The 23,933-nt window shown below is 38.1% G+C and overlaps 1 protein-coding gene across 6 annotated transcripts in view; it reads left to right on the top strand.

The window, feature by feature from the left end:
- tbc1d1 (TBC1 (tre-2/USP6, BUB2, cdc16) domain family, member 1) overlaps positions 1 to 23,933 on the top strand; it is a 57,250-nt gene that overhangs the window by 4,945 nt on the left and 28,372 nt on the right. For 3 of the 6 annotated variants that reach the window (XM_015032374.1, XM_015032375.1, XM_015032378.1), the window contains 12 exons: positions 13,616 to 14,203; positions 16,639 to 16,728; positions 16,814 to 16,918; positions 17,265 to 17,397; positions 17,534 to 17,625; positions 19,661 to 19,777; positions 19,943 to 20,068; positions 20,511 to 20,635; positions 20,789 to 21,052; positions 22,596 to 22,712; positions 22,866 to 22,979; positions 23,148 to 23,281. In XM_015032374.1, coding sequence (XP_014887860.1) covers positions 13,616 to 14,203; positions 16,639 to 16,728; positions 16,814 to 16,918; positions 17,265 to 17,397; positions 17,534 to 17,625; positions 19,661 to 19,777; positions 19,943 to 20,068; positions 20,511 to 20,635; positions 20,789 to 21,052; positions 22,596 to 22,712; positions 22,866 to 22,979; positions 23,148 to 23,281 — 2,005 coding nt within the window. Of the gene's footprint in view, positions 1 to 3,500; positions 3,769 to 13,615; positions 14,204 to 16,638; positions 16,729 to 16,813; positions 16,919 to 17,264; positions 17,398 to 17,533; positions 17,626 to 19,660; positions 19,778 to 19,942; positions 20,069 to 20,510; positions 20,636 to 20,788; positions 21,053 to 22,595; positions 22,713 to 22,865; positions 22,980 to 23,147; positions 23,282 to 23,933 lie in introns of those variants that run through there. The other 3 variants (XM_015032379.1, XM_015032376.1, XM_015032377.1) reach the window with 3 other exon arrangements.

Raw genomic sequence — 23,933 nt, 5'->3', positions numbered from 1 at the left:
ACAATGAGGGATATTAGACGCGAAGCTAAAGGAAGATGCAAAGCAAAATGTCAGTATGACCTTAACCCCTACGTCCCCCTTGCTGCTCACATGATACATGCGCGCATGTTCTGAGACTGGGGGGTCATATAACAAATACCTGCATGCTTCGGCCAGCTGTGAGCACAGCCTCCATGTGCTGTGGAGTGTACTGTAAATACTACTGAGCGTACGCCGTAGCAGAAATAAACACAGACTTTAGAAGTCTTAGCGTGTTTCTGGGGTTTCTTGCCTGAGAGAAAAGGAGAGTGCATCATGTCGCCCATGCCAGGATATGAAACCATGTTACCATGGAGACCACTTCCTGTCATAGTGTGTTTGTTGTGGAGTTTATGAGCGCGTGAGTGCTTGTTGTTCTAGCTATGCTCTTAGTCCTGTTAGAAATGTGAGGACGATGGTGGCGATGATGTCAGACTGACCACCTGTTGTGATCCGGTTCTGTCAAGCTGGGCTTTAACACACACACACACACACACGCACACACGTAGATCTGCTTTTAATGAAGGCAATAATTACAAGGCAGTGTGGGATTGTCATACAGCTTTGTTTTTCACTTTATAAAACAGCATTATTAAAACATATTTTAGAGGTTTTCTAACCCACAAATGACGTAAATACTAAACTAGTCTGGCTATTTGCAAATGTTAAGACTAAAACGTTTACTCTGAGTTTACGCCACAACTAGAGAACAACACAAACACGGCTGATAAATTGTCAGTATAGCTTTCACTTAAGTGAAGATATAATGTAGATAATATTGGATTCTCACAATATGATGTCCTTGGGTAAAAATACCACAGTGTAATGGCATTGATGCAATAATGTAATGAAAAATATATATGCAATCCTGTCTGAAAAACACTTTTGACATTGGATGTAAATAACTAAGATCGGAATTTGCTGTAGGTATAAATCCCAGTCAAAGTCCCACCTATGGTAAAATATATTATTAGCATGCAGAGTTCTAAAGCACAGAAGTAAAATATCCCACTAAATACTGCATCCCAGAAATCCCTTTGGAATGCAGCATATCACCTACCGATTTTAGGATGTTTGGAGAAAGAACCATATGAGAGACTAATGGGTTTAAATAGTCTGAGAGATATGGGGAGGTCTTACAGACTTAAGGAACAAAGAACAAAGGATCAATACATTTTCTGCTTCTGGTCTCAGGAATATGAATTTGTGCAACATTTTAACGAGCCCTTGGTGCAGACGCATGGCTAGATGGACAAAGCTGTTGCATAATCAAGTCTGGATGAAAGAGTCTTAAATTAGCATCTCTGCATCAACAAAGATAAATCTCAAAGCTGTCCAAAAAACCTGTTCAGTGGTCATACTGGTGTCAAGGCTGTTGGCAGAATGTTTAACTAGAAACACATTACACACTAAATGACATTTTAGAAAGCATTTTCTTTATTTATTCTTATTTAATTCTGTTGAGAGAAATGTGAAGACTTTCACACGTCGTTGAGGATGGAAAGCCTCCTTGTCATCACCCTAATCTTTAGCTCCCTCCTCAGATATTCTGTCATATTCTAATCAGGACTGTGGGTAGGCCACTAAAATGTATTTAGCACTTCTAGTCAATCTACATGAGTATGAACTATAGGCTTTACTGGCTGCAACAGAAGCCCAAAACATCAGCACTCTGCCTTTGTGTTTAAAAGCTGGAGTCATGTTCTTTTCGTACTATTTGGTGTATTCTTGTGTTTTTCATTTTATCAGCATTTAGATTTTGTTGCCTAAACTACATTAAGCTTAAATAAAGGTTGTGTTTCAAGCTCCGGAGATTATCTTTGTATTTTGCAAACATGCAGAAAATGTCCTCCATGACGAGGACATGTTTTGTTTACTGAACATGAGAACCACTACAACGTATGACCAGAAAGTTTGTATTACATTACAAACTGAGCAAGCTGCTACCAGAAAGTTTAGCTTTCTGTTCATAGCCTGCCCCACTCTTGTGGCTATTAGCCGCTTTAATTTTCCATGAGGAGCACGACTGCCGAGAGAGAGCAGCTACATATAAAGACAACATTTAAGGCATATTTTTAAAGCTTTGGACTTTGCTTAGCGTGGGTTTTCCTAACCATGGCCACGACACACTCGTTTTGATCCAAAACAGCAATAAATGCTACATAAAAACTAAAACTTTAGGTATTCTGAAACTGTTTTTGTTTTTTTTCGTTTCAAAATTAAAGACTGTCCTGCTGTTCATTCATGACATTTCTTGTGTGTTTCTTGTGAATAAGCAGCTTTTATTTGTGGGAAAATGCACGATCAGGTACTAATTTAAGCAGTACAGCTGTAAATTTCAACTTCCTCCTCTCCCTCCAGAGATGGCAATCCTCTCAGGGGAGACGTGTTTTCCCTTCTGCTGCACAGTTAAAACTAAAGCAACCACTGGGTGTCACCACTGAAGTGTGCAAAGTCTCACAGATTAAATGCCTTGAGAAATGATAGATTTTTTCCCCCTCTATTTTGCCAAATTTATTTGCAATCTGCAATGCATAATTAAATATTGCAAGTTATTTAAAATTAAAAGCGGTGGTGATATTTGCGAAGGTTTGAAAATTTGCAAGATGAGTAAACATCGCCAGGTTCTGTCGTTTTGTTGAATCGAAAGGCAATCAGGGAATGGAAAATTATACTGTAGTTTATGTGCATGGCTTAATAATACCTGAATTGTGTGTATTGTGTGCCAGAAGTGCCCCGATGTAATTGACAGATTAGCTCAGAATTAAGCTAAGCATTCAAACAATGCTTATTGCATATATCTTTTTTCAAGGACCCTTTGAGACAAAAATGGGAAGAGGTAAAGATCCGTGGGCCGGGCTCCTATTCAAGATGATATTTTAATTGAAAACAGCTACACTTGGCTTTTTATACAGTCGATGTAAACATCTGGTTTCAATTTTATGTCATGATTAACAGCTGAAATAATTCAATATAATAAAAAAAACTAATAATACATCATTTAAATGTGTCAGTAATGTATTATCACTAAATGCTTTAAAGAGAAATTGTTTGACTCATAGGAACAAAAAAACTTGTGCATTACGAGTGTTTAAGTATTTAACTTCTATTTTTAATTCAGAACTTCAAGTAATCACCTAATTCTTTTGCAAGATCTTTCACAGTAATTACCCCTGAAAGGCGTTCATTCATTCCTGCCAGATTGGGATTGGTCTGCCGTCATGCAGGAAACACTGTTTACATACCCGCATACCGGCGAGGAAAACTGATATAATCCTCCAGAGGTAACGTTAACGGCCGTTAACCACTCAGAGAAAAACATCTACCGCCTAAAGTTTTGAGCACTGCGGACAGGAACTGTCCAGCCCATCCCCAAAACACATTGGAGGGCAGAACCAGGTCAAGAACCCAAGACTGTGCTAGAAGAAAGCCGGAAGTTAATTCGTAAAACGTCAAAATAAAAGCTTGGATGCCGCATTCAATATTGTATTCATTACTTTGAGGATTGAAACCGGATACGAACGCTGGATTGTGTTCTCCGCTTGGAGAACTACCCGCATGATCTTCCTTGGTTTTTAGAGAGCAAAATGAACTTTCCATAGAATTTGTATTGAAGTTCCACACACGGCAAGAAACGAGCAACGGACATATAAGCGCTGAGGTCCAGTTTTTGGGACTTTTATGGCGGATGGGATGAAAGCGCGACTCCAGCGATTCAACTTGTTCAACAACAAACAAGAGCAGAAAGATGTGAGTCAAGTTATTACCGCTGTTAAGTTTGCCTGCATGCTAAGTGGACAGTTAGCTAACATTAACAGGAGCGGACCTCAGCTTAATGAGCTCGCCCTCTTGTTGTTAGCCAGCCTTAGTCGGCTTTCTTGAGCCAGAACCTCTCTCCACTTGGAAAAGGCTACAACGAGGTGTCAGTTACATTAGCCCTCTGATATTGTCTGCTGGCACAAACCAACTTTATTCCACAAACCGTGGACATATTTTATATTTATTTAGCCTCTAACCTGGCATACAGAGCAGTTTTCAGGACAGAAATGTCTTTGTTCCTGTCTGTGGATGATGAAGTGGGTCAAGTCACGCTGCGACACTTTTGGGTGGTTCACTTTTCACTTGTTGCTTATTGTTGTTATTTGTTGGACCGCTGAGGAGGGAACAATCAGGAGCAGCTTTGAAAAGGTCACACTGTAAACTGGTCTGCTTCTCAAAACTCCTCTTAACTTGGATAAGGAGGTTTTGTTTGAACTTTGGTATTTTCCTTCTCTGCTTAATATCTACAGATATGTTTGAGAGACCACAGGTCCTGTCAGAGATATCTGCTGCAGCAGTGGGGGGGGGGAATGTTCAAGATTATATTATTATTTACTTTGTCATTTCAGTGTGTACCAGAATGCTAAAAGTCTGATTGTCAGTGTATGATTTGCTGAACCTTTTCTCTAGACTTTTGTTGCTTCTCCAAAGTATACAGAGGTGGGTAGAATACCAAACATTGCATTAAATTAAGAGTAGCATATTTTTACTCAAGTACAAGTATAATCTAGCCTTCCAGGATATTACTTAACTAAAGAGGAAAGGGTATTTGACAAAGAGCTGCTTGATTACTGAATCGCTGGTCAAAACAACTGATTTAATATATATATACAAATATATCTTATTTTAAAGATTAAAGATGAAAAGCAAATAATGCGCAACATAGATGGAGTCAGAAAAAACAATTTTCAAGCCAAACACATTAGCTTTTTCACATTAAACCAATATTTACAGTAGGTGGAACATGTAAAACTGGTTAAAGTTCTTCTAGTTACAATAGATGGTATTTCCTGTATCTTTTCAACCTTCAAATGGCAGGGCAGGCTCAGTAAATAAAAAAAATGACATTAAAACAATGAAGCTTGTGTACAAACAAAAAGTTTCACTTCAGCATAAACTGTATGCGTACAGTGTATCTGTGTCTCATGCATTTCTGGTTAAAACGTTGTTCTTCATTCAGTGAAGTAACTCGCAGTGGGTACTTCAATGCCCAGGAATTTTACTCAAGTCAGCTAGTCGGAAAAGTATATTTTTTCTTCCCAAAATGTTACTTAATGTAACTAGTTACAGAGAAGTCAACAATGAAAACTGTCAGTACAGTTCTGCAGATTTTTTGGTTGTCACACCTTTAGTGTTTGAGATCGTCAGTCAACTGCTTCTGAATAAATGCAACAAGTTCATTTTGCCCTACTTGTTTAATAAAAAAAATAATAAACTGGCACATACCATATTTTTGAGAAAATTACAAAAGCTACAACAACTTTGTGTGGATCATTAAACAGCATGTACTTTTATAAACTTTTAACAAGAACCAGAAGTGACCTAAGTTTTCATGCATAAATGAGGATAGTTGCCCATTTCTCTCTAGTTTTGGTAGCTCAAACGAAATCCCTCATCAGACCACATGGTGTATATTTTTCTATTTTGGCATTTGCAGGCTTAAGATAGACAAAAAGGTAAATTGGTCAAAATTGGAATTGGCAGGACAAAATCCTGATTGGTGCATCACTGATATACAGAGACATTTAAGAAATGAATGCTTCAAGAGCTATAATGGTGGGTAGCGATGTGTGGCTTGTTTCTTCATTGTGTTGTTCCATGTGGTTTGTGGTGTAGTCCTTAAAAACGGTAATCACACAAGATTTTTCTTCAAATTATTGAGCTATTAAAGCTGCTGATTGCTCACTTGTTCCCAGATTCCTTGTCTTACTGTGGGCATGAAGATCCAGTATGCCTGGGTTCTCCCGTCAACTGTAGGTGTGTGTGTGTGTCTGTGTGTGAGTGAGTCACCGTAGCTGTACTCCTGCCAGGACTTAAATCCTGCAGCAGAAGACAGGTGTCTTTCTTCAGCATGTGAATCAGTCTGTGTAAAGCTCTTAGTTCAGCCGCCTGTTGGTGCTGACAAAACATGCTTTTAGTGAGGATCTTAACTCTCCAGCAGCTCCAGGAAGCCTTCTGCAGTACAGGCTGTAATGTGTGGAGCTGTGATGCATGTTTTACTGTTTGTGGGTCACTGAATGAATAATAGGTCGGTTTTTATGACTTCATTGCTCGTGAGAGTGACTTCTCTAAGGGATTCACCTATAAACCTTTCCAGTTGGAACAACTGATTTCATTAAAAAAAAAAAAAAATCAGTCGAGCAAAGTCCAGTATGGACAACATTTCAACGTTTTGGTCATTGAGGCAAAAATACTGTGAAAGGTTGTTGTAGATGGTGTTTATCAAGTATTGTCCAGAAAATGATGGGTTAAGTTTTAGTCTGCCTTTTTCCTTTCCTTTTCCCACTCTTACTTTGTCATCTCATGTGACCGGCGTATGTCTTGTTTCTTATTTGACAAACCATGTATGTTTCCCATCATATTGTCATTTCTGCCTGCTATCTGATACTCCGTACTTTCACCCCAGATGGTGGGGGGGAAAAGGGGCTTTCCTTTATTCTGATGTTCATGCAGCGACATCATTTTTGTGTGCGTTTTATGACGGGGTCATTTGCCTACCCTGCACCATTTAAAACATTTTCCTTTTCTTCTTTGCCTTTTGCTCTCTGTTAGTGATCCATCTCTTCTGTTAAATATACATTGAACTTTGAACTTTGGTTTGCTCTAGAAGGCACAAGACTCAGCCACATGATCGTGGAAAGAAGAGAATGGGACTTTTTTTCATCTCGTCATCTGTTTTTTCCTGATTTTCTGGGCCATCTGATTTGTTGTTGGGGGGTTTTCTTTGTAATTTTTATGTTTTTTCTTTCTCTTGACCTCACCAGTCAGATGTATTCCCATTAGGCTCAGTCACACCAGCTATAAAATCATCAGTAATGCTTCCCTTCCCTTTTTCATTTGTTCATTTTTACAAAATCAGTTCTTAAATAAAGTTCTCCTCAACAATAGTTGGCATTAGTGAAACATTATAATTAATAAGCATTTGGGTTTAAAACTGTTGTCTCTTCTGTTTTTCCACTAGTGGGATTCCCCTGCTTGTCATAAAAATGCTGTTCCTCAAATGTATTTATTGCATAGGAATTCCCACTTCTTGTGTAAATCTAGGGAAAAATATGTAATTTCTCAGAAATGCAGTGTGTAACATCCATTACATAGATTGTGCTATATTTATGTATATGGAGATGCAAAAGGTAAAAAAAAATTTAAAGCTTTTGTTTCAACATTTTTGTAAACTTTTCGAGCACGTTTTTTTCATAGTTGTTAAAGACTTGACTATTAGAGAAATTGTCAGAGTGACCGTGATTGTCTTAGACTGCTTGGACAATGGGGTATTAATATACCACCCTCCCCCACCTGTTGCTGCAAAGCAGGTCAACTGGTTTAACGAATTCTACTACACTTTATCTTTACCATGTGAAAAAACACATATAGTCATGGTGGTGAGAGTAACGAAGCACACTCAATACTTTTATGAAAGACTTATTAAAACAATTTAACATTGTTTTAGGACTACAACCGGTAAACTATGAAGAACATACCTGGTAACAACTAGAAAGCCAGATTATAACCGGTTTACATCACCTTGTTGGACATGTTACTCTATGAAGAGCAGAATGACCATGGCTATGTTCTAACAGCAGCAAAATGTGACTCAATCCACTTTTTTTTTTTTACCTGCATGTGACCCACATCTGACATTTTTATGATTGTCTGAACAACCCAGTTCTGATTTTTTTCATCCCCCCCTAAAATCTGATTTGTGCCACTTCCATGTGCGGTACTGAATCTGATTGTTTTCAATGTGTCTGCAGTCAATGACGTGAGAGAGGCATCATAATTCTGCACCCATAAGAAGCTAAACATGGTAAATCTGGAACAATGGCTGAAAATTAAGATTATAAAAGAATCTCTCTTGGGTCTGACTACACATCCAAAAATACTTCTCTCCAGAAATTGCAGTCAATGCTCCACAAATGGCAGTTTTTATCACCTGTTCTTTATCTATATTAACTTCCTTGGTCTTGTTGCGATTTTGTGAAAATACTGTCCACTTCCATTTCTGAGAAAACTGTAAAAGTGATCCATAAACAGTGGCATATTATTACTTCTGTAAACAGTGCTCTGCTGTGTAATTTCAATGTTCTTCCTTGGCTGGTTATGTTGGAGTCGTAAATTGTTCACACAGAAGTCTGATGATTGTGATTGCATTTAACTAGCAGTATATGAATGACCACAGCAAAAAAAAAAATCAGATTCCAGCAAAAAATCGGGATCGAATATCAAGACCCTTTGTTTAAATGTAGCTTAATATTCTCCGTAATATGATAGCTTGGGAACTACTACAGTGTGTTGTGGCCATTTTAATTTAGTTTTTTTAACCAAGTTAATATCAAACACCTGAAAAGTTGTGCAAAAGATTATTTCAACTGTAATAATCCATATGCGTTTTTGATTTGGCAGCATAACATTTTAGTACTGCTTTTCCATTTTAATTTAAAGCAATTAGCTCTTGGTATATAGTTTTTCTTTCTTTCTTTTTTTTTATACTAAAAACAGTGAAGCTGTAGTAGTTTAAGTCAAGGTTATCATACTGTGAACATCTCATACTGACCTATGCCCAAATAGTAAGTTCACTTCGTTTTTGAGTTTCACAATAAATGTTAACTCCATTTTTGTTAAATATTCACAATCTGATTCAAGAGATGAGTGTAAAAAGTACTGGACCTTAGCCAGTCACACTGCATGTAAGTAGCACAGTGAGCAGTATGACTATTACACGAAGCTGTGACAGCGCAGCTGCTTTGTGTCTACATCCTGCTTCCTGGATAGTAATTGGTTAAAGCTGAATGCCTACATTTGAAAATCCCTTGAAGCTAGCAAAATTAGCAACAGTGGTCGGAGAACTGAGTCAATATGCCATTCACCGCTGCTATAAATTTAGCTTTCTTTTTGAGCAGCCATTCAGAGGCAAAGTTACAACTAAAACATTCTGGAAAAAAGCAACACTGAAAATAAAATCAGGTAAATAAACATTTACTAAAGTTAAAAAGTCAATAGTTGTCAGGCATGGCTAATCAAAGGCTGGTACTTGTACTGCTTCTTGTCCAAATTTTGTTGAATAATTGACCTCCTGCCAAAAGGTGATCGTGTGGGTTAGTTTTGTTGGAAAATTATTCTACATTTGTTCTCATTACTATCTTCTCCTGCATCACAATCACCTCTGACTTGCCTGTTTTGGTAAACCCAAAAGAGTTCATTTTGTTTATTGCACTAAGCTCAAACTTCTCTATTTTTGGCAGTGCTTGTGTAACTTCCTTCCTCTTGAAATTAACACTACGTTAGTTGTACTTAATTCTCTCGAAGGGAGTTTGAGTGTTTTTCAGTGTAACTGCGCTGTGAGTGGACCGATCCGTGGGTCACTGCATGAGGTTGAGTCCAGATGCCTTCCTGTGTGAGATCAGCCTGGTATAAATGTTCCACTGTGAGAAAAACGGTCGACTGCAGCCGAAGCTGCCATCTGACAAACCCTTTTTCCATCCTTTTCACTTCTCTCCTCAAATGTATGACCTTAAAACTGTAAGAAGGAGCACGTACTGACAGAGATGACAGGCCGTATGCAGGGCTGTAAAATATGCATTTGCCTCTTACAGATTTCACTTTTACGTTTTGTGAAAAACAAACGTCCCCCTGTTGTTACATCATAAATTAACTGATTAACTACAGATACATTCAATCAATTAGAATATTATTGAAAAGTTTAACCAACTCATTTCACTAAATGAAACGTGTGGATGTTTTCAAGCCTTTATTTCTGTCAGTTATGATGATTTTTCCACCTACAGAAAATGAAAATGTAATTGAAAATTAGAATTGCATTACACATTTTTAATACAGAAATGTGAACTTGATGAAAGTGGTGTTTGATTCCTGCTTGTAGGTTCTTGTTTTTAAACTGTATTTTAAGTCTTATAAACAAACCTCTTTGGAACACAGATTCTAGATTTATTGAAAATGACTAAATTTCCTCAGTCAAGTCGGTGCTCACTATTCAACAATAAGACAGGGATACTGGGCAAAAAATAGCATCATGGAAGAGTTTCAAGACCAAAACCACTGCTGGCTAAAAATAACACACAAATGACACATTTGGCAAAAAACAAAAAATACATCTTGGTTATCCTTAAAGATTCTAGGGAATAAAATCTGCTGGACTGGCGAGACAAAAGTGCACCCTGTTAAATCTGTTCGAAAACTAACATTTCAGAATCAGAACAACGTGACTATCTGGGATTGTGTCGGGGCCTGTCTATTTTGTCACAATTGATCGTTGATGGCCTTAATTTCAGCCAAATGTGCAACAGGACCGTGTTTGTTTAGACCGCTTTTCTTCTAGAAAACCACATTTTTCATTAACTTAGTCTATATTTGTCTTGTACTGAGTTAGTGTAATGATCTGAAACATTTAAGTGAGAATAAAAACAAAAACAAAAAAAGCTTTAATAGGGCAAATTCCATCACAGGACTGTATTCTGGGAGCTCCTGCTCACCGAAATTGATTACGTAATCAAATGGAAAGGACATGAAATGCCTCCGGGCTGCAACAAATGAATATTTTCATTGTTGGCTGTTGATAAAACTGTGAGAACATACGAAATGGTAACCACAGCTGCTTCTCAGTGCATTCTTTAACTGATATTCCATGTTTTTTTTTTTTAAAGGGGAGACAGAAATGAGTCAAGGTGTTGTTGAAAATAAACGTGAAAACTTATGGAAGATTAATAGGCTGGTTGAGGGGAAGGCGAAACAGAAAGTCTATAAGTGGACAAACAGACCACTCTACGCTCAAGTAGACACTTGTGGCAAAGAGCTGACAAACAGGGTGTCTGGATATTCATGTTGAGCCCATCCATGTTTGAGAATGAGCAGATGAAGCTTTGGTTTATAGAACGTAGCATTAGAAGAGACATTTGGTCAAACTTGTCCAATGCTAAGATTGGTTGTTGAGTACAACATGTCTTCTAATTCAGGTCTCTGTGTGTGTAACTGAGATACAGTAGTTTCTTAACTTTTTAATAACATAGAACAGATAGTTTTATTGTCTTCATAACAATGGCTGTCTGGTTGTCAGAAAGGTCCTTATTTTAGCTCACGTTGTTTTCTCTACACTTTATCCAACAGTTTTGTTAATGAAGCAAACATTTAGACTAACGACATGGCTGTCACAAGGATAAAAACATACAGGCTTGATAATTTATCATTCCTTCCGGTAGCCTAGTGTGTACCACATGGTTAGGCACCCACAAGAAAATCCCTTCAAATAAGACACATTTTTCTGTCTGGTGTGTGTGTGCAACCCCTAATATAACCCACCAATTTCAACAGCTCATGAAACAGTAGTGAAAAAATTATTTTGAGACATCCATAAAGAAGGAAGAGCAGTAGTTGGGCTCTGTCGGAGGTGACGGGCAGAAAGAGATGGGTTCTAGGACAGGAGATGTCCTCTGAAGAGCTGGATCTTCAAGAGTTTCTTGAAGCTTGACAGACTTTTCTTGCAGTGCTCAGTCATTTCACCAGCATGCAATAAATAATACATGCAAAGAATCTAGCTGTGTGTAGACACTGCTAGCCAAAAACCCTTCATAACCAGAGTGGCTAGTCGTGATTAGTAGAGACATATCCCTAAAGACTTGTAGCTGTAATTGCAGTCGTGGTTCTAAATAGTATTCGCTCAACAAAGGTGCATACAAATAAATTTCCACAGTCTTCAGGATTATTTTTGTAAAAAGAATTGAAAACCATTTGTAATTGTCCTTGACATATTGATTTTGAAAGTATTTCTATAACTTCAGTTGTGTCTGATTTCCAATTACAAAAACCTTAATCATTCTCAGATTCTCAGATGTTGTCGTCTCATTGTTAGACAGGTGTTGGTTTGATTACATAAAAAACAAACTGGCTTGAGCACACCTCATACCAAGACAAGATGCAGCAAGACCTGGCTCTAAGTCTGTAAAACTTACTTGTTGCTCAGGCATTTCATCCGACTGACATTCCTGGTGTGACTCAACCACTGCTTCTGCTTAGCTCATCTACTTCCTCCCTTTTGTTCCTCGGTTTGGTACACTGCCACTGTGGTGGTGTTAAATTAGACCAAAATAGGAGAAGCAGAAATGGCAGCCAGATGTTATTTTCTGATGGCACTGGCAGCCATCTGTTCTAACTGATTTATCTGCTGTTTTTTCTTCATGTTTTTGCTGGTGTATCTTTGTTGCAGACTTTTTCTTTTCAACAGAGTTACTCCATTGTTTATTATGCCAATTCAAATGCCAGCAGGCCAATAATCCTTAACTCTCTGTTACAATGAGTATTGTTTACTTCTGCATCAATGGGTGTCACTCTTTACGGCTCCAACAAACCATTTACTGAAATATTGTTTTATATTTTTTAAGTAGGGAGATATAAGCTACATTTTTGTTGGTGTGAACAGAAAAATATCTACGGAGAGTGTTGAGTAGAAACAGTATATTGAAAACAAAAACAATCTGTTTCTAAATAGATGGTTATCAGCCTGCAAGATATTTGCACATAGTGTACAACGCAACATGCCAATGTTTATGTTCTCTGAATAACAACACAGCCATAACACATCTTGCAGAATCTGACCTAGATGCGTCTTCATTGTTCAGTCTCGGTCCACAACAAAGAGATCCATTCAGCATTGCTGTCTGAAGGAACTCCTGATCATGGAGACAGAGTTCAATCATCAGCTGTTCATAAAACCCAAAAGTTTCAGTACGTCACACTCATGTTTATATATGGGCAGATAAGCGTGAGCTGGAAGTTGTTGTGCTGTGTGCCAGTTAGTCGTGTATGTAGAGCGACCTGTTGGTTCCACTTTCTGTGTGTGTGTGTTTTACATCCTCAAATTTCCTTTGTGGTGCAGTTAGTCGGTAGTAGAGTGAGGTAAAGTTTATAGATCTTAAAGACAGAGCAGGATCTATTTTGAGCAAAGTCTGCTGCTCTCTTCACATGCAAAAACAGTAGTACTCTTAACTTATTAAAGGTCAAAATACAAAAATGTCTGGATGATGATGTGTTAAATATTCTGCTCTACAATTTCTTGTTCTGTATAAATCACAAGTGGAACATGGGGAAGCTAACACGCATGGGAAACTTTTGTCAGATGAGGAACAGACACACTCCCAAGAAAGGGCAAAGCCAGTTTTGTGACGAAAGGTCTAATTTGGCTTCTCTTAATACAAGACAATATTGCAAAAGCTCTTTGATTCCAGGAAATCATAAGTCTTTACAGGTTGGCAAGTTAGTGCAGAGTGAGGTGAGGCAACAGGATTACTGCCCCCTACAGGTCAGTTTTGTGCTCAAATTGCAAAGCCCCCCACTTTGACTCATCTGTTGTTTTTACCAGCCACATCATAAAGTCAGCTGCATTTGTAAAAGCTCCACTCACACTTTGTAAAGGTTTAATAATTCATCCTAAAGTCCATAGTTTATTGTGGATATTTCAGAAAACCTTTACTTTTCCTCAACTGAATGAATATGTGTTCTGCTCTTCCACAGTCCCTACATTCAATGCTTTCTTTTTGTGTCTCTGTTGTAGGTCCCTGAGATCATCAGTACGTTGAGGCAGGCTGGCAAAAGCTCAGCACGCAACAATGACATCAGCCCTGACTCCATAAAGACGTCCACGAGTTCAGAAGGCAGTGATTCTTCAGAAACATGCCTCTCCTCAGTCTCTGCTACATCAAACTCCACCGCTCCCACCTCTGCTGTGTCTCCAACAATGTTTGCTAAAAAGTTTGAGGTACTTTTCTGCGGCAGAGTGAGTGTTGCTCACAAGAAAGCCCCGCCCGCCTTAATAGATGAGTGTATCGAGAAGTTCAGTCAGCTGCATGGCTCAGGGACGACAGATAAGGGAGGTGGGGGTTTGGTGGATGGGCTCAGGAGGGCGTTTACCTTCCCATCCTCTGGACTGGGGAATGGCTCTGTTCGGAACGGTACAACGGGAAGCGCCACCACTGGGTCAAGCGCTGCTCTGTTTAAGAGAGACTCCAGCTTCCCAAACCTGCACCTCGATGAGAACGGCCTTTGTCCAGAAATTTCCAACAACAACACTACAGATTCGATCACCTGCTCGACGACGGTGCAGCCGACCAGCCTGCAGGAGAACCGGACCATGCTGTTTACGGTAATGAATTATCCCATAAAATCGCACTCATTGAATATTGTTGATCATGGTGGATGCTTTGTGATCAATTATTGTTTTTCCACCTGTAAAATAAAATTAGGAAAAATTATTATTTTTAAAAAAACTTTTAAAGCTTGTAATTATTAAGAAGAAGCTTTTGCTCCACAAAAGTCAGAAATTCTGACTAAAATGAGTTTTTTGTGTTCCTTGGTAGAAATGGTGGATGAAAAAGCTGCGGAAATAATGCACTCCCCTCTTGTTGATCCACTTGTATCGACTGTTTTAATTTTATAAACCTGGGAACAGAGAATCATTTCACCATTGGATTCAGCTGATTCATATCTTTAGATACTATAATTGCCAACATTAACAATATATATATTCTGTCTATTTTCTAGATTAATTAAAAATGTAGTTGTCATTACAAAATGTCTTTTGTAGAATAAATATACAAATATATATTTTAAATGGCCTGTAATAAAAAGAAGAGTCGAATTAAAAAGCACAGCAGCATATTTCCTTCACTGACTAAATGAGGTAATTTTCATTGAGCCAACTTAATATTATATTGGGAAATATGATATTTCCAAATATAATATATTGGGAAATGTAATATATTTCCCAATATATTATTTTTTATATAGATTATATCAATGTTTGAATTTGGATTATTTGTTTTGAATGTGTCAGATTATAGGCAGAAAACACAAGCTATTGTTGTGGTTCACAACTGTTGATTGTGAAATTTTAAGACCTTAAATATCTCAGTTTTAATGTTGCTGATGAAAAAAGCAACATGTTTCTAGTTTTCTAAGTTGACTCCATACCTGCCATATGCTTGCAACACGTTTCTGAGAGGATTTTCGTAACATTTAAGAGTTTGGACTTGATAGAAAATAAGTGGCAAAGGACAAAAACATGATAGAAAATAATATCGACTCAGCAGGAACAAATGCTGACTGGTGCTCAAATCTGCCGAAGCAACACTCCTCTGTCTGACCTTTACTTGCTCCCTCCGGTATTATGCTAGCATGGATTTTCCATACTGCATTCCAGACAGGAAATGGTCATCACTGGCAGAGGAATCATCGTATTACTGCCCAGCTCAGGATATATCGGACTTCTTCTTCTTGACATTCATGATTCGCCCTGCTGCCGCCACAGCCTGATCTCATTGTGTGACGTCACTCCTTCCTCTTTGGCCCAGGTTTAAACAAGCTGATCGAATAATTACATTAGGAACAGTCTCAGTATGGGAATAAGATTTAATAGAGAAGAAAACTGGAGGAGGACAATGTCTTTAGAAAATTTAGCTAAAATGTATTTTTTATTTTTACTTTTTGTCCCAAAGTCACTGACTTAGGTCAGCCTCTGGAGTCCACATAGAACGATCTGTAGGGAGGTTCCTGCTCTTTAGGTTCATCATGTGAATCCTGTAACAAATTTCCTCATGGAAAATTAAATGATGTCAGCCAAGATATCAGAGAGAGAACTGCAGAACTCTACAAGTCTGCAGGTTCAATTTCCAGATCTGTTGAGATCATTTTGTAGTGCTGTGAAAAATTAGTTGCCTGCTACAGATTTCTTATGTTTTCAAATTTTTTTCACACTTGCATGTTTCAAATTATCAAATACATTTTAGCATCAGACAAAAATAACCTAAGCACAGTGAGTGCATTTAATCATATTTTAGGATTTTTTTTTGTGACATTTTTGATGCTCAATGAAAAAAATTTAAAAAATTGCAAATTTATGGGTTTCCGACAAAAGTGAAAAGAACTTCGTTGTTGATCTGATAAATCAAAATTCTCATTGTGATGATGGTTTTTTTTCTCATGATAAGTGATGCGATAAATTCCCACCCTAGATAAAAGAACGTTGTATGAAAATATAGCGGCAACATTTTCAGAAATGAGTCACAAAGATAAAGCTTGTGCTCAAATAGTTGCAAAATCATTTAAGATTTTTTTAAAAATCAGCGTTTTGGAGAGGCCATGATTTCAGCATAGTTGGAAATTTGTGAGCACAGAAGTGTGTGTGTGTGTGTGGGGGGGGGGGGTGTGTGTGTGAGAGAGAGAGAGAGAGAGAGTGTGAGGGTGTTTACTCGACAGAAGTGTGAAGAGGAATGGACAAAAATTCCAGCTGTTGTGGAATTTTTATCGAAGGATACTAAAAAACATTTGGCACAGGTGTTGAAGTCTAAAGGTTATCCTAACAAATATATTTATTTACATTTCTTGCATTTACAGTCTTGCATTTATCTAATAGAAACGTTTAGGGCTTTTCCGGACCTAAAACCAGAAAAAGAGTCAGACTTAATGTCAGAATGTTTGTATACAGCGTACATATGTTTATGTCTGGTTTCAACTCTTTAGCATTTACACAATACCCCACTCATGCACACTAAAATATTTTTCTGTATGTCTTCTTATTAGGTGGGCAAGTCCCAGATCTTCTTGGTCAGTCCAGACACTAAGAAAGTTGCCATAGAAAAGAGTTTCCGAGAAATCTCATTTTGCTCTCAGGTAAGAAGCGCAGCGTTTTTACCCAGATGTGTCTCATTGGGTCTGTGTTTCATTTGAAACAAGTTTTGCTTCCATCTCTTTCCAGGGAATTCGTCATGTCGATCACTTTGGCTTCATTTGCAGAGAAACGGCAGAAGGCGGAAGCTGCCATTTTGTGTGCTATGTCTTCCAGTGCACTGATGAATCATTGGTAAAGAAGTCTTTATTTAGATCCTTCATTTCTGCTTTCTAACACAAAAAATCAATCGCCTCTAATAATGTATCTTCTTTAGTTAGTTATGCAGTGACACATCATTCATGGTTTCAAATAATGTTGTAAACTATAGTGTTACACATTATCTGCACTGTATTTATTTTAATTTAACTTTTTTTAGGCTAATTTCTGGTGGGGGGGCGGCAGGGGGTTTCTGTTCGTATCAACAAAACTCAGGCGATCTTCTGTTTCCAGAAGTGAATTGATTGAACACAATTATACTTTAATCATTTGTCAAACGTATGAAAGAGTGGTATAAAGGTCCACTGTGTTGCTGTTGTAGGTGGATGAGATCATGTTGACTTTGAAGCAGGCGTTCTCTGTGGCTGCCCTACAGCAGAACGCAAAGACCCAGAGCCAGCAGTGTGACAGCTGCCCCATTCAGCAGCTCCACAGGCTGTGTGAGAGAATAGAAGGTAGCAATTATGTATTTAAGCAACACCTTCAATTATATTTGATAGATACAAACCATGACGAACCAAACATGTCAAATGCACAACAAATCTGAAATAAAACGACTCTTTCTCATATTGTCTGTTTGTTCTTTTGCAGGTTTGCACCCTTCCAAAACAAAGCTAGAGCTTCAGAAGCACTTGGCCACTTTAGACAACGATGAGCAGGCTTCAGTCTTTGAAAACACTATGGTAAGGTGTCTGTGAATCTGAAGGACATGTTGTAGCGAGAACACAAACCAGCCGGTCGGCAAGTTGTTTATCATGACTCAATCAGAGTTTCCTCCTTTGAGGTTACACAGGCACACATATCATACATTATCAAAATATTTCAGCCAACCAGAGCTGCATGCTCACTCAGTTGGTTTATGCTTTTAACTGAACACACAAGATTGTTTCAACATAATTTGTAGTCTTTCCTATGATTATGCCACATGTTGAGCTGTAGCAACAAGACAGGTTATAAGAGTTCACCAGTAGAGAAACGGGATCCTCATTTCTCTGTAGCACAGCTGACATCTGCTGGTGATCTGGCTGAACTACATCAAGAAGTGCTCAGTGGGATTGATGCGTTATAGAGGAGCAGAAGTATTCATACCAATTTGACTGTTTACACAATAAAACCACACAATGTAGTGTTATGGACCAACACAAAGTGGTGCATAATTGTGAAATGGAAGAGAAGTTTTTTTCAGTGATATATTACACTGATTTGTTATCGACCACAACGAATCAAGACGTTTTAGATTCTCATTTAGGTCTGTTCATTTTAAAATGTGAAGATGAATATTGTAATATTGTAGCTCTGGCTGTTTGCTTCGTGCTGCAAGGTGAAGCCAACCAGTGGTGGTTGGCAAAAGGTTGCAATCCTCTTGCAACCTCTTAGAAATTAACCGGATATTTTCCCTATTTTTGAAATGGTGACCAAAAAATCTGAAGGCCATTTGTCATTTTGACAAATTACAATTCACAAACCAGACCACTTGGACATTTTCAACTTTGTACATATAGTTAATTGCATATTTAACTAAATCAATCAGGAAAAAAATCCCACTTGGCCATTATCTCCGAACTGGACACCTTATTCAATCGTGCCAATATCCAGGAGCCGACAGCGTGTTGAAGAGTTATGGGTCACAGTTCGGTGCAGCTGGACCACAAACGCACAAGCAGAACATGCAGCAGGATTTTCCTCCCTCTGAAGCGAGTGCTTGTGGGATCAAGCTCCTCGTTCAAAGAATCTTGCCGTCGTCTGATTATTTCACTTGGAGAAATATTCCCTGATTTCAAAACTTTGCCTGAAGTGGCGCTTGTAATTCCAGTCTCCGGTGTGGCAGCCAAGTGCTGGTTCAGCCTCCAAAGCAAAAGTCCAAAATTTCAGGACAGTAGCCTTTGCAGCAACCCAAGTTTTTCCATTTTTCATCGGTAGACTGAACAGTGCTTTTTAAGACATGTAACGCTTGGAGGAGTCCTTTTAGACTCCTCCAATTTAAACTGATCCCTAACCTATCTGTTGTGTTTCTTGTTCATGATGCTGCTTGTTCACTAATGTTCTCTAGGAATCGTCTAAGACTTTACAGAAAACCTGGATTTATTCTGATGTTAAATGACTTCTGAAGTCAAGTCTTTATCCTGGATTTTATGTTGAGATATGAGAGCAGAGAGTTCTGAATGCTTTAACCTCTTGGAACTGTGCATCATTTTCTGGGTGCTTCACAGTTATGCATTATTTTGTGCTGTATGCCATATAACATCTCCAATAGGATACAGAAATCTGTGTTTGTAATGTGATAATGTGAGGTTTAAATATCCGTAAACATTGTAGTTTTGCTGGGGACCAAAAATAGAGAAAACACTCATCCATCTTGTATTCCTGCTTGTCAAGCAGAAATGGTTTTCAGTCAGAATTGCCAAATAAACCACATGTTCTTGGTTAGCATGGAGCTTCTATCTTAGTATCAGTTACATGGTGATCATGTAAATATGCAACAAAAAAACAGACTATTGCTTTAATCATCTCTTGCAAACCAAGCTTAAGGAAAAAAGGAAATGAATCCTGTTTTGATTTATGTTCTCCCCATAACAATGTCCTTGAATGTTCAGTGTTTTATTCCTGCTGTTTTACTCAGATTAAAAAAAAACCCTGTTTGTATGTCTAAACTAAATACTTCCTATAGTTTATAAAACATTACTCTACGTAACTTTACATCTGCATTTTCCTCTGCAGCGGGCTCGTCCTAAGAGCGATCAGGAAGAAAATGAACTAGTGATGGCCTCCCTAAGGAATATGTATGAGGAGAAACAGAAAACTCACCAGCACTCTTCTCTTGACAACAGCAAACAGGTACAGCCTGCAAGCCTCCAAATTCATTTTCCTGATGTTGGGAGCAGCATTTTGGATTGGCACAGTCCTAATTTGGACCTTCCTATTTTAACTGACCATGATGCAAGTTTTTTTTTTTTTTTTTTTTTCTGGTCCATGTTTGTTTGATCCGTGCTGTGTGTGCAGGTCTCTGAAGATGCAACTCCTGCACCTCAGGAGACACAACAGCAGAGCAGCAGTCGGCAGCGGCTGGAGCAGTTCAAGTCCAGAGCGAAGCGCTCTCTTACCGAGTCCTTAGAAGGCATCTGGAAGGTACTGGATTATATTCTGCTTCATTTTGAAGGCTGTTTTGGACAAGTGTGCACTTTCAGTATTTTCTTTCCTTTCAAATAATACACTTTAAGCTATAAACATGACCCTTTATTTCCATATATAAATGCGCTTTCACCATTTTAATAAACTTTAAAATAAAATTTATCAAAACTAGAAACAACCTCAGAGAAACGTGGAAATCTTCATTGACCAGGAAATGCCTGATTGGTACAATTTTTCTTCCCATCTTTGAAGCTAATCCAGAGTTTTGAAATAAATCTAAAGTGATGTTTGATCTTGTGATCGTTCTTGTATATGTCTTATATATTCTTGTAAATGAGTGCATTAATTCATAATACGCCTTCAGAGATTCATATTCAGGTGTGAACTGATGAACGTAGTGAAAGTAATGTCTAGAACGTCTCATTTATGGTTTTTGTAGGGAAGCAATAAGGCCAAACCTCAGAGGGAGAGCAGTCAGGGAAGTGAGAGCAGCTCTTCTTCTGGTGCTGTCAGCAGAGGTCAGCCGTGCTTCGAGGACCCCCTACGACCCACCAGCCCACTCAGGTAAACCCACATGAAGGCTACAGTTTGGTCATTTGTGATGTTTAATGCATTTTGCTCATATGCGTGAACTAACTTCTATTTGCTACTTGGTGATTATCTTAAACAGTTTTTTAGCTTTCATATGCTTACTGTCTTTCCTTGTTTTCTCCTCAGAGGCCACAACTCCGCTGGAGACTTGAAGCTTCTTGACTCGTCTATTCCTCTGTCTTCGTCGTCCTCCTCTCTACCTGATAATCCCGAGCCGCAGGGCTTCCGCCGGCGGGCCAGCACCTTCAGTCATTCCCCCTCCCCGTCCTCAGTGCTCGAGGACTCCCCCCTATACATGCAGACTCATTCGCCTCAGGAACTGAGTGCAGCGACGAAGCCCAAGCTTGTACGACACTACTCTGTGAGCACAGACAACCCTCACCAAAGCAAGTAAGAAGCTCATGTTTTTATATAAAAACCATAAATTTGTGTAAAGGAAACTTAAAAAAGGCGCCAAGCTTTAAAGATGACCATAAACTGGTATTAGCCAGGAAAAACCTGAACAACCAAGGTGAGCGTTGCAAAACCAGCTGGCTAAGTTATGCATCAATCTGTCCGTTTAGTTTTGTTTCGGTTTCATTTTACTATTGTTCAGAAGTAGGCTAAGCAGAGATTGAAACTTATTTGGAATTTGTTCAGCCAACCAGACTTGTTCTCCAGCATTGTTTTGGTTTATCTGCAAACTGTGCCAAAGTAATTTTAATGACCTGAGGTTTAACAACAACAATTAGATTTTTGATATTAAAGTGGGATAATTAAGTGTTCAATATATCTCCAAGTTTCCTCTTTTCTAAGAATGAAGAGGTCTGTAATTTTCTTTGTAGGTACTCCTCAGCTGTGAGATACAAAAACTAATAAAAAAAAATCAGAAAAACAAATTGAATGACTTGTAAAGGGTGCGTCAAATATTTATGTTCCCCACTGTATCTGAATATAGGGCAGGCATAACATGACCTCTTGACTTTAGTCATCAGCTGCACCTTTTTTCCCCTGAAACTGCTGCAAACTCATTTCCTGCTTTCTTTTTTACTTGTAAAACCTGCTTGAAGATGTATCACACTAACTGCACAACATTCTCCTCTTTCTTTTTTTTTCCTGTGGTGTATAGTTAATGGGTCACGGCTTCCTAGTCCTGCAGAGCAGGAAGTTTCTAGGTTCACACTCAAAACTGTTAAAATGTTCTCAGTTAACATATCTTTACCGGGACAGTAATTAGTGTAAAACCTGGCTTGAAGTTAGTACACTACAATTTAGTAACAATGTTGATAAATTAACTTGGTTACTAAATTAGTTACTTAGTTAATAAATTGCGAAACTGAAAATTTCAGTTTATAATATTTTACTAGCAGAACGTCATTAGATTACTTATTTGGTATATTTAGATGTTTTCAGTTCTGACAAAAAAAAAATTCAGATTTTTAATATGAATTACCTAAAGAACAAAAAACTATTTGACATGCAGTTCATTGTATTCTGATGTTTTATGAATTACAAGCTAATTTCTAAAACTGAAGTATATTTGCTGTAAAAGTTAATCACCATTATACTTCAGCTATAATATGTTTGAGGTTTGTATATTGGCAGTACAGTTTAAATATATTTTAAATAAATTGTAGTATATAATTTTTTTAAGTATCTTGCGTCATATTTTTATTTCCTAACAATCTTTGAACTTGATGACCAGACTGTTTAAGTTACAACACATTTTTCAACGTTGGAAATCATCTTGATGTATTCTATGAAATGGGATTATCCTAAACGTTTGATTACTTATTCTTACTTGCATAAATATTAAAACAAACTGTTAGGTTTGAAATGCTTCATATCATCTTCCTTTTTCCAAATTCTACAATTTTTTTTCTGTTAAGTTAATAGGCCCAAAGTCTATGACTCTCTTCTGTTTTATTCCTTCTTTATTTGCACCAATTTTCAGAAATCTCCCAACCGACTCCACCCTTCCTCCTCTTCCTCCCTTTCCTTCATGCCATTCTCCTCTCCTTCTCCATCATCCTTCTTCACCTTCTGCTGGAGCCCGTTTCAATAAGAGAAGGTGAGAGTGTGGTTTTCAGTTTACCTCTCTGCAGTGTCATTTCATTAACTGTTTCTTTATACGATTTCATGCAACATATCTTTGTGTGAAATGGGTCCATGTTTTCTTTTTCTCATCTGTGTTTTGCCTCCCATTCCATCACCGCCATCTCAGCCCTCTGGGTGGTCTCCGTGCCCGTCTGCACTCCTCCTCCTCTGTCCCTAACTTTCTGAAATTTCAATTTCTGGCTCCTGTCCAAGAGAACGATTGTCCCGAGCCAAAAAGCAGGTACACATGTGCACAGAGTCATCATATCTATGTGGGTGTACCAAGATCTCCATGAATCCCTTCTCCTGTATAACTCATATATGTGTAAACCGTAATGTTTTGTCCCGTCTTACGTAATGACGGCTTATGTTTCCATCTGTAACCACACTTGTGTGTTTGTTCTTTCAGGGATGTTGCAGCTCTCTCTACATCGAGAGCAGCTTGTGTGGCGGGTGAAAGTCCACTGCGAAACCACAGACACTCGTGGAGGCAGCAGATCTTCCTGCGGGTTGCTACTCCTCAGAAAGGCACAGACCCCACTGGTAGGAACTCGCAATATTTAATAAATGGTTCTCTTTTTTTCCAATGTAGTTTGCTTATCTTCATGATGTAGACAGTATTTTCTCATTTCTCTTATTGTACAAGTTGTAACATCAACTCGTTTTCAGTCTAAAAATGTTAACCAAAATGGTAGGAGAAAGAAGAAGCACGTGCAGGCTGCAGTGACAAGACGTTTCCACTCTGTGTCGCCCTTTTGTTTAAATTAACCAAGGTTTTTTTTTTTTTTCTCCATCTTCACCGGAGAAAAACCAGAGACTTTTTTTGTACTACACAAAATCCTCCATGAGATGTTAAATGCGCAGGTGATATTTTTTACACTATTGTAAGGTAACACATTAAGACACTTTATGGAACCAGAATAGCTCAGAGCAATTATCTGCTCGTACATAGACGCAACCTGCTGAAGTTTCAGAACCAAATTTCCTTATCGACTATAAGCAAATGATAGCTTTAAATCATCATTACTGAAACGGGCACGAATCGCACCTCCTCAACTGTTTCTGAAACTTTTTCACTTCTGCAAGTTTAGTGTCCCATTTTTTTTTTTTTTTTTTTTTTTTTTTTTTTTTTTTTTTTTAAAAAAAAAAAAAAAAAAAAAAAAAATATAAAAAAAAAAGCAGAAATTTTTATTTT

This window comes from Poecilia latipinna, unplaced genomic scaffold (genome assembly GCF_001443285.1).
Source record: "Poecilia latipinna isolate Pla-1442-1.1 unplaced genomic scaffold, P_latipinna-1.0 Scaffold237, whole genome shotgun sequence".
NCBI classification, from domain to species: domain Eukaryota; kingdom Metazoa; phylum Chordata; class Actinopteri; order Cyprinodontiformes; family Poeciliidae; genus Poecilia; species Poecilia latipinna.
Note: the sequence above shows the minus strand (reverse complement) of the source record. Positions and strands in the feature narration are given on the sequence as shown.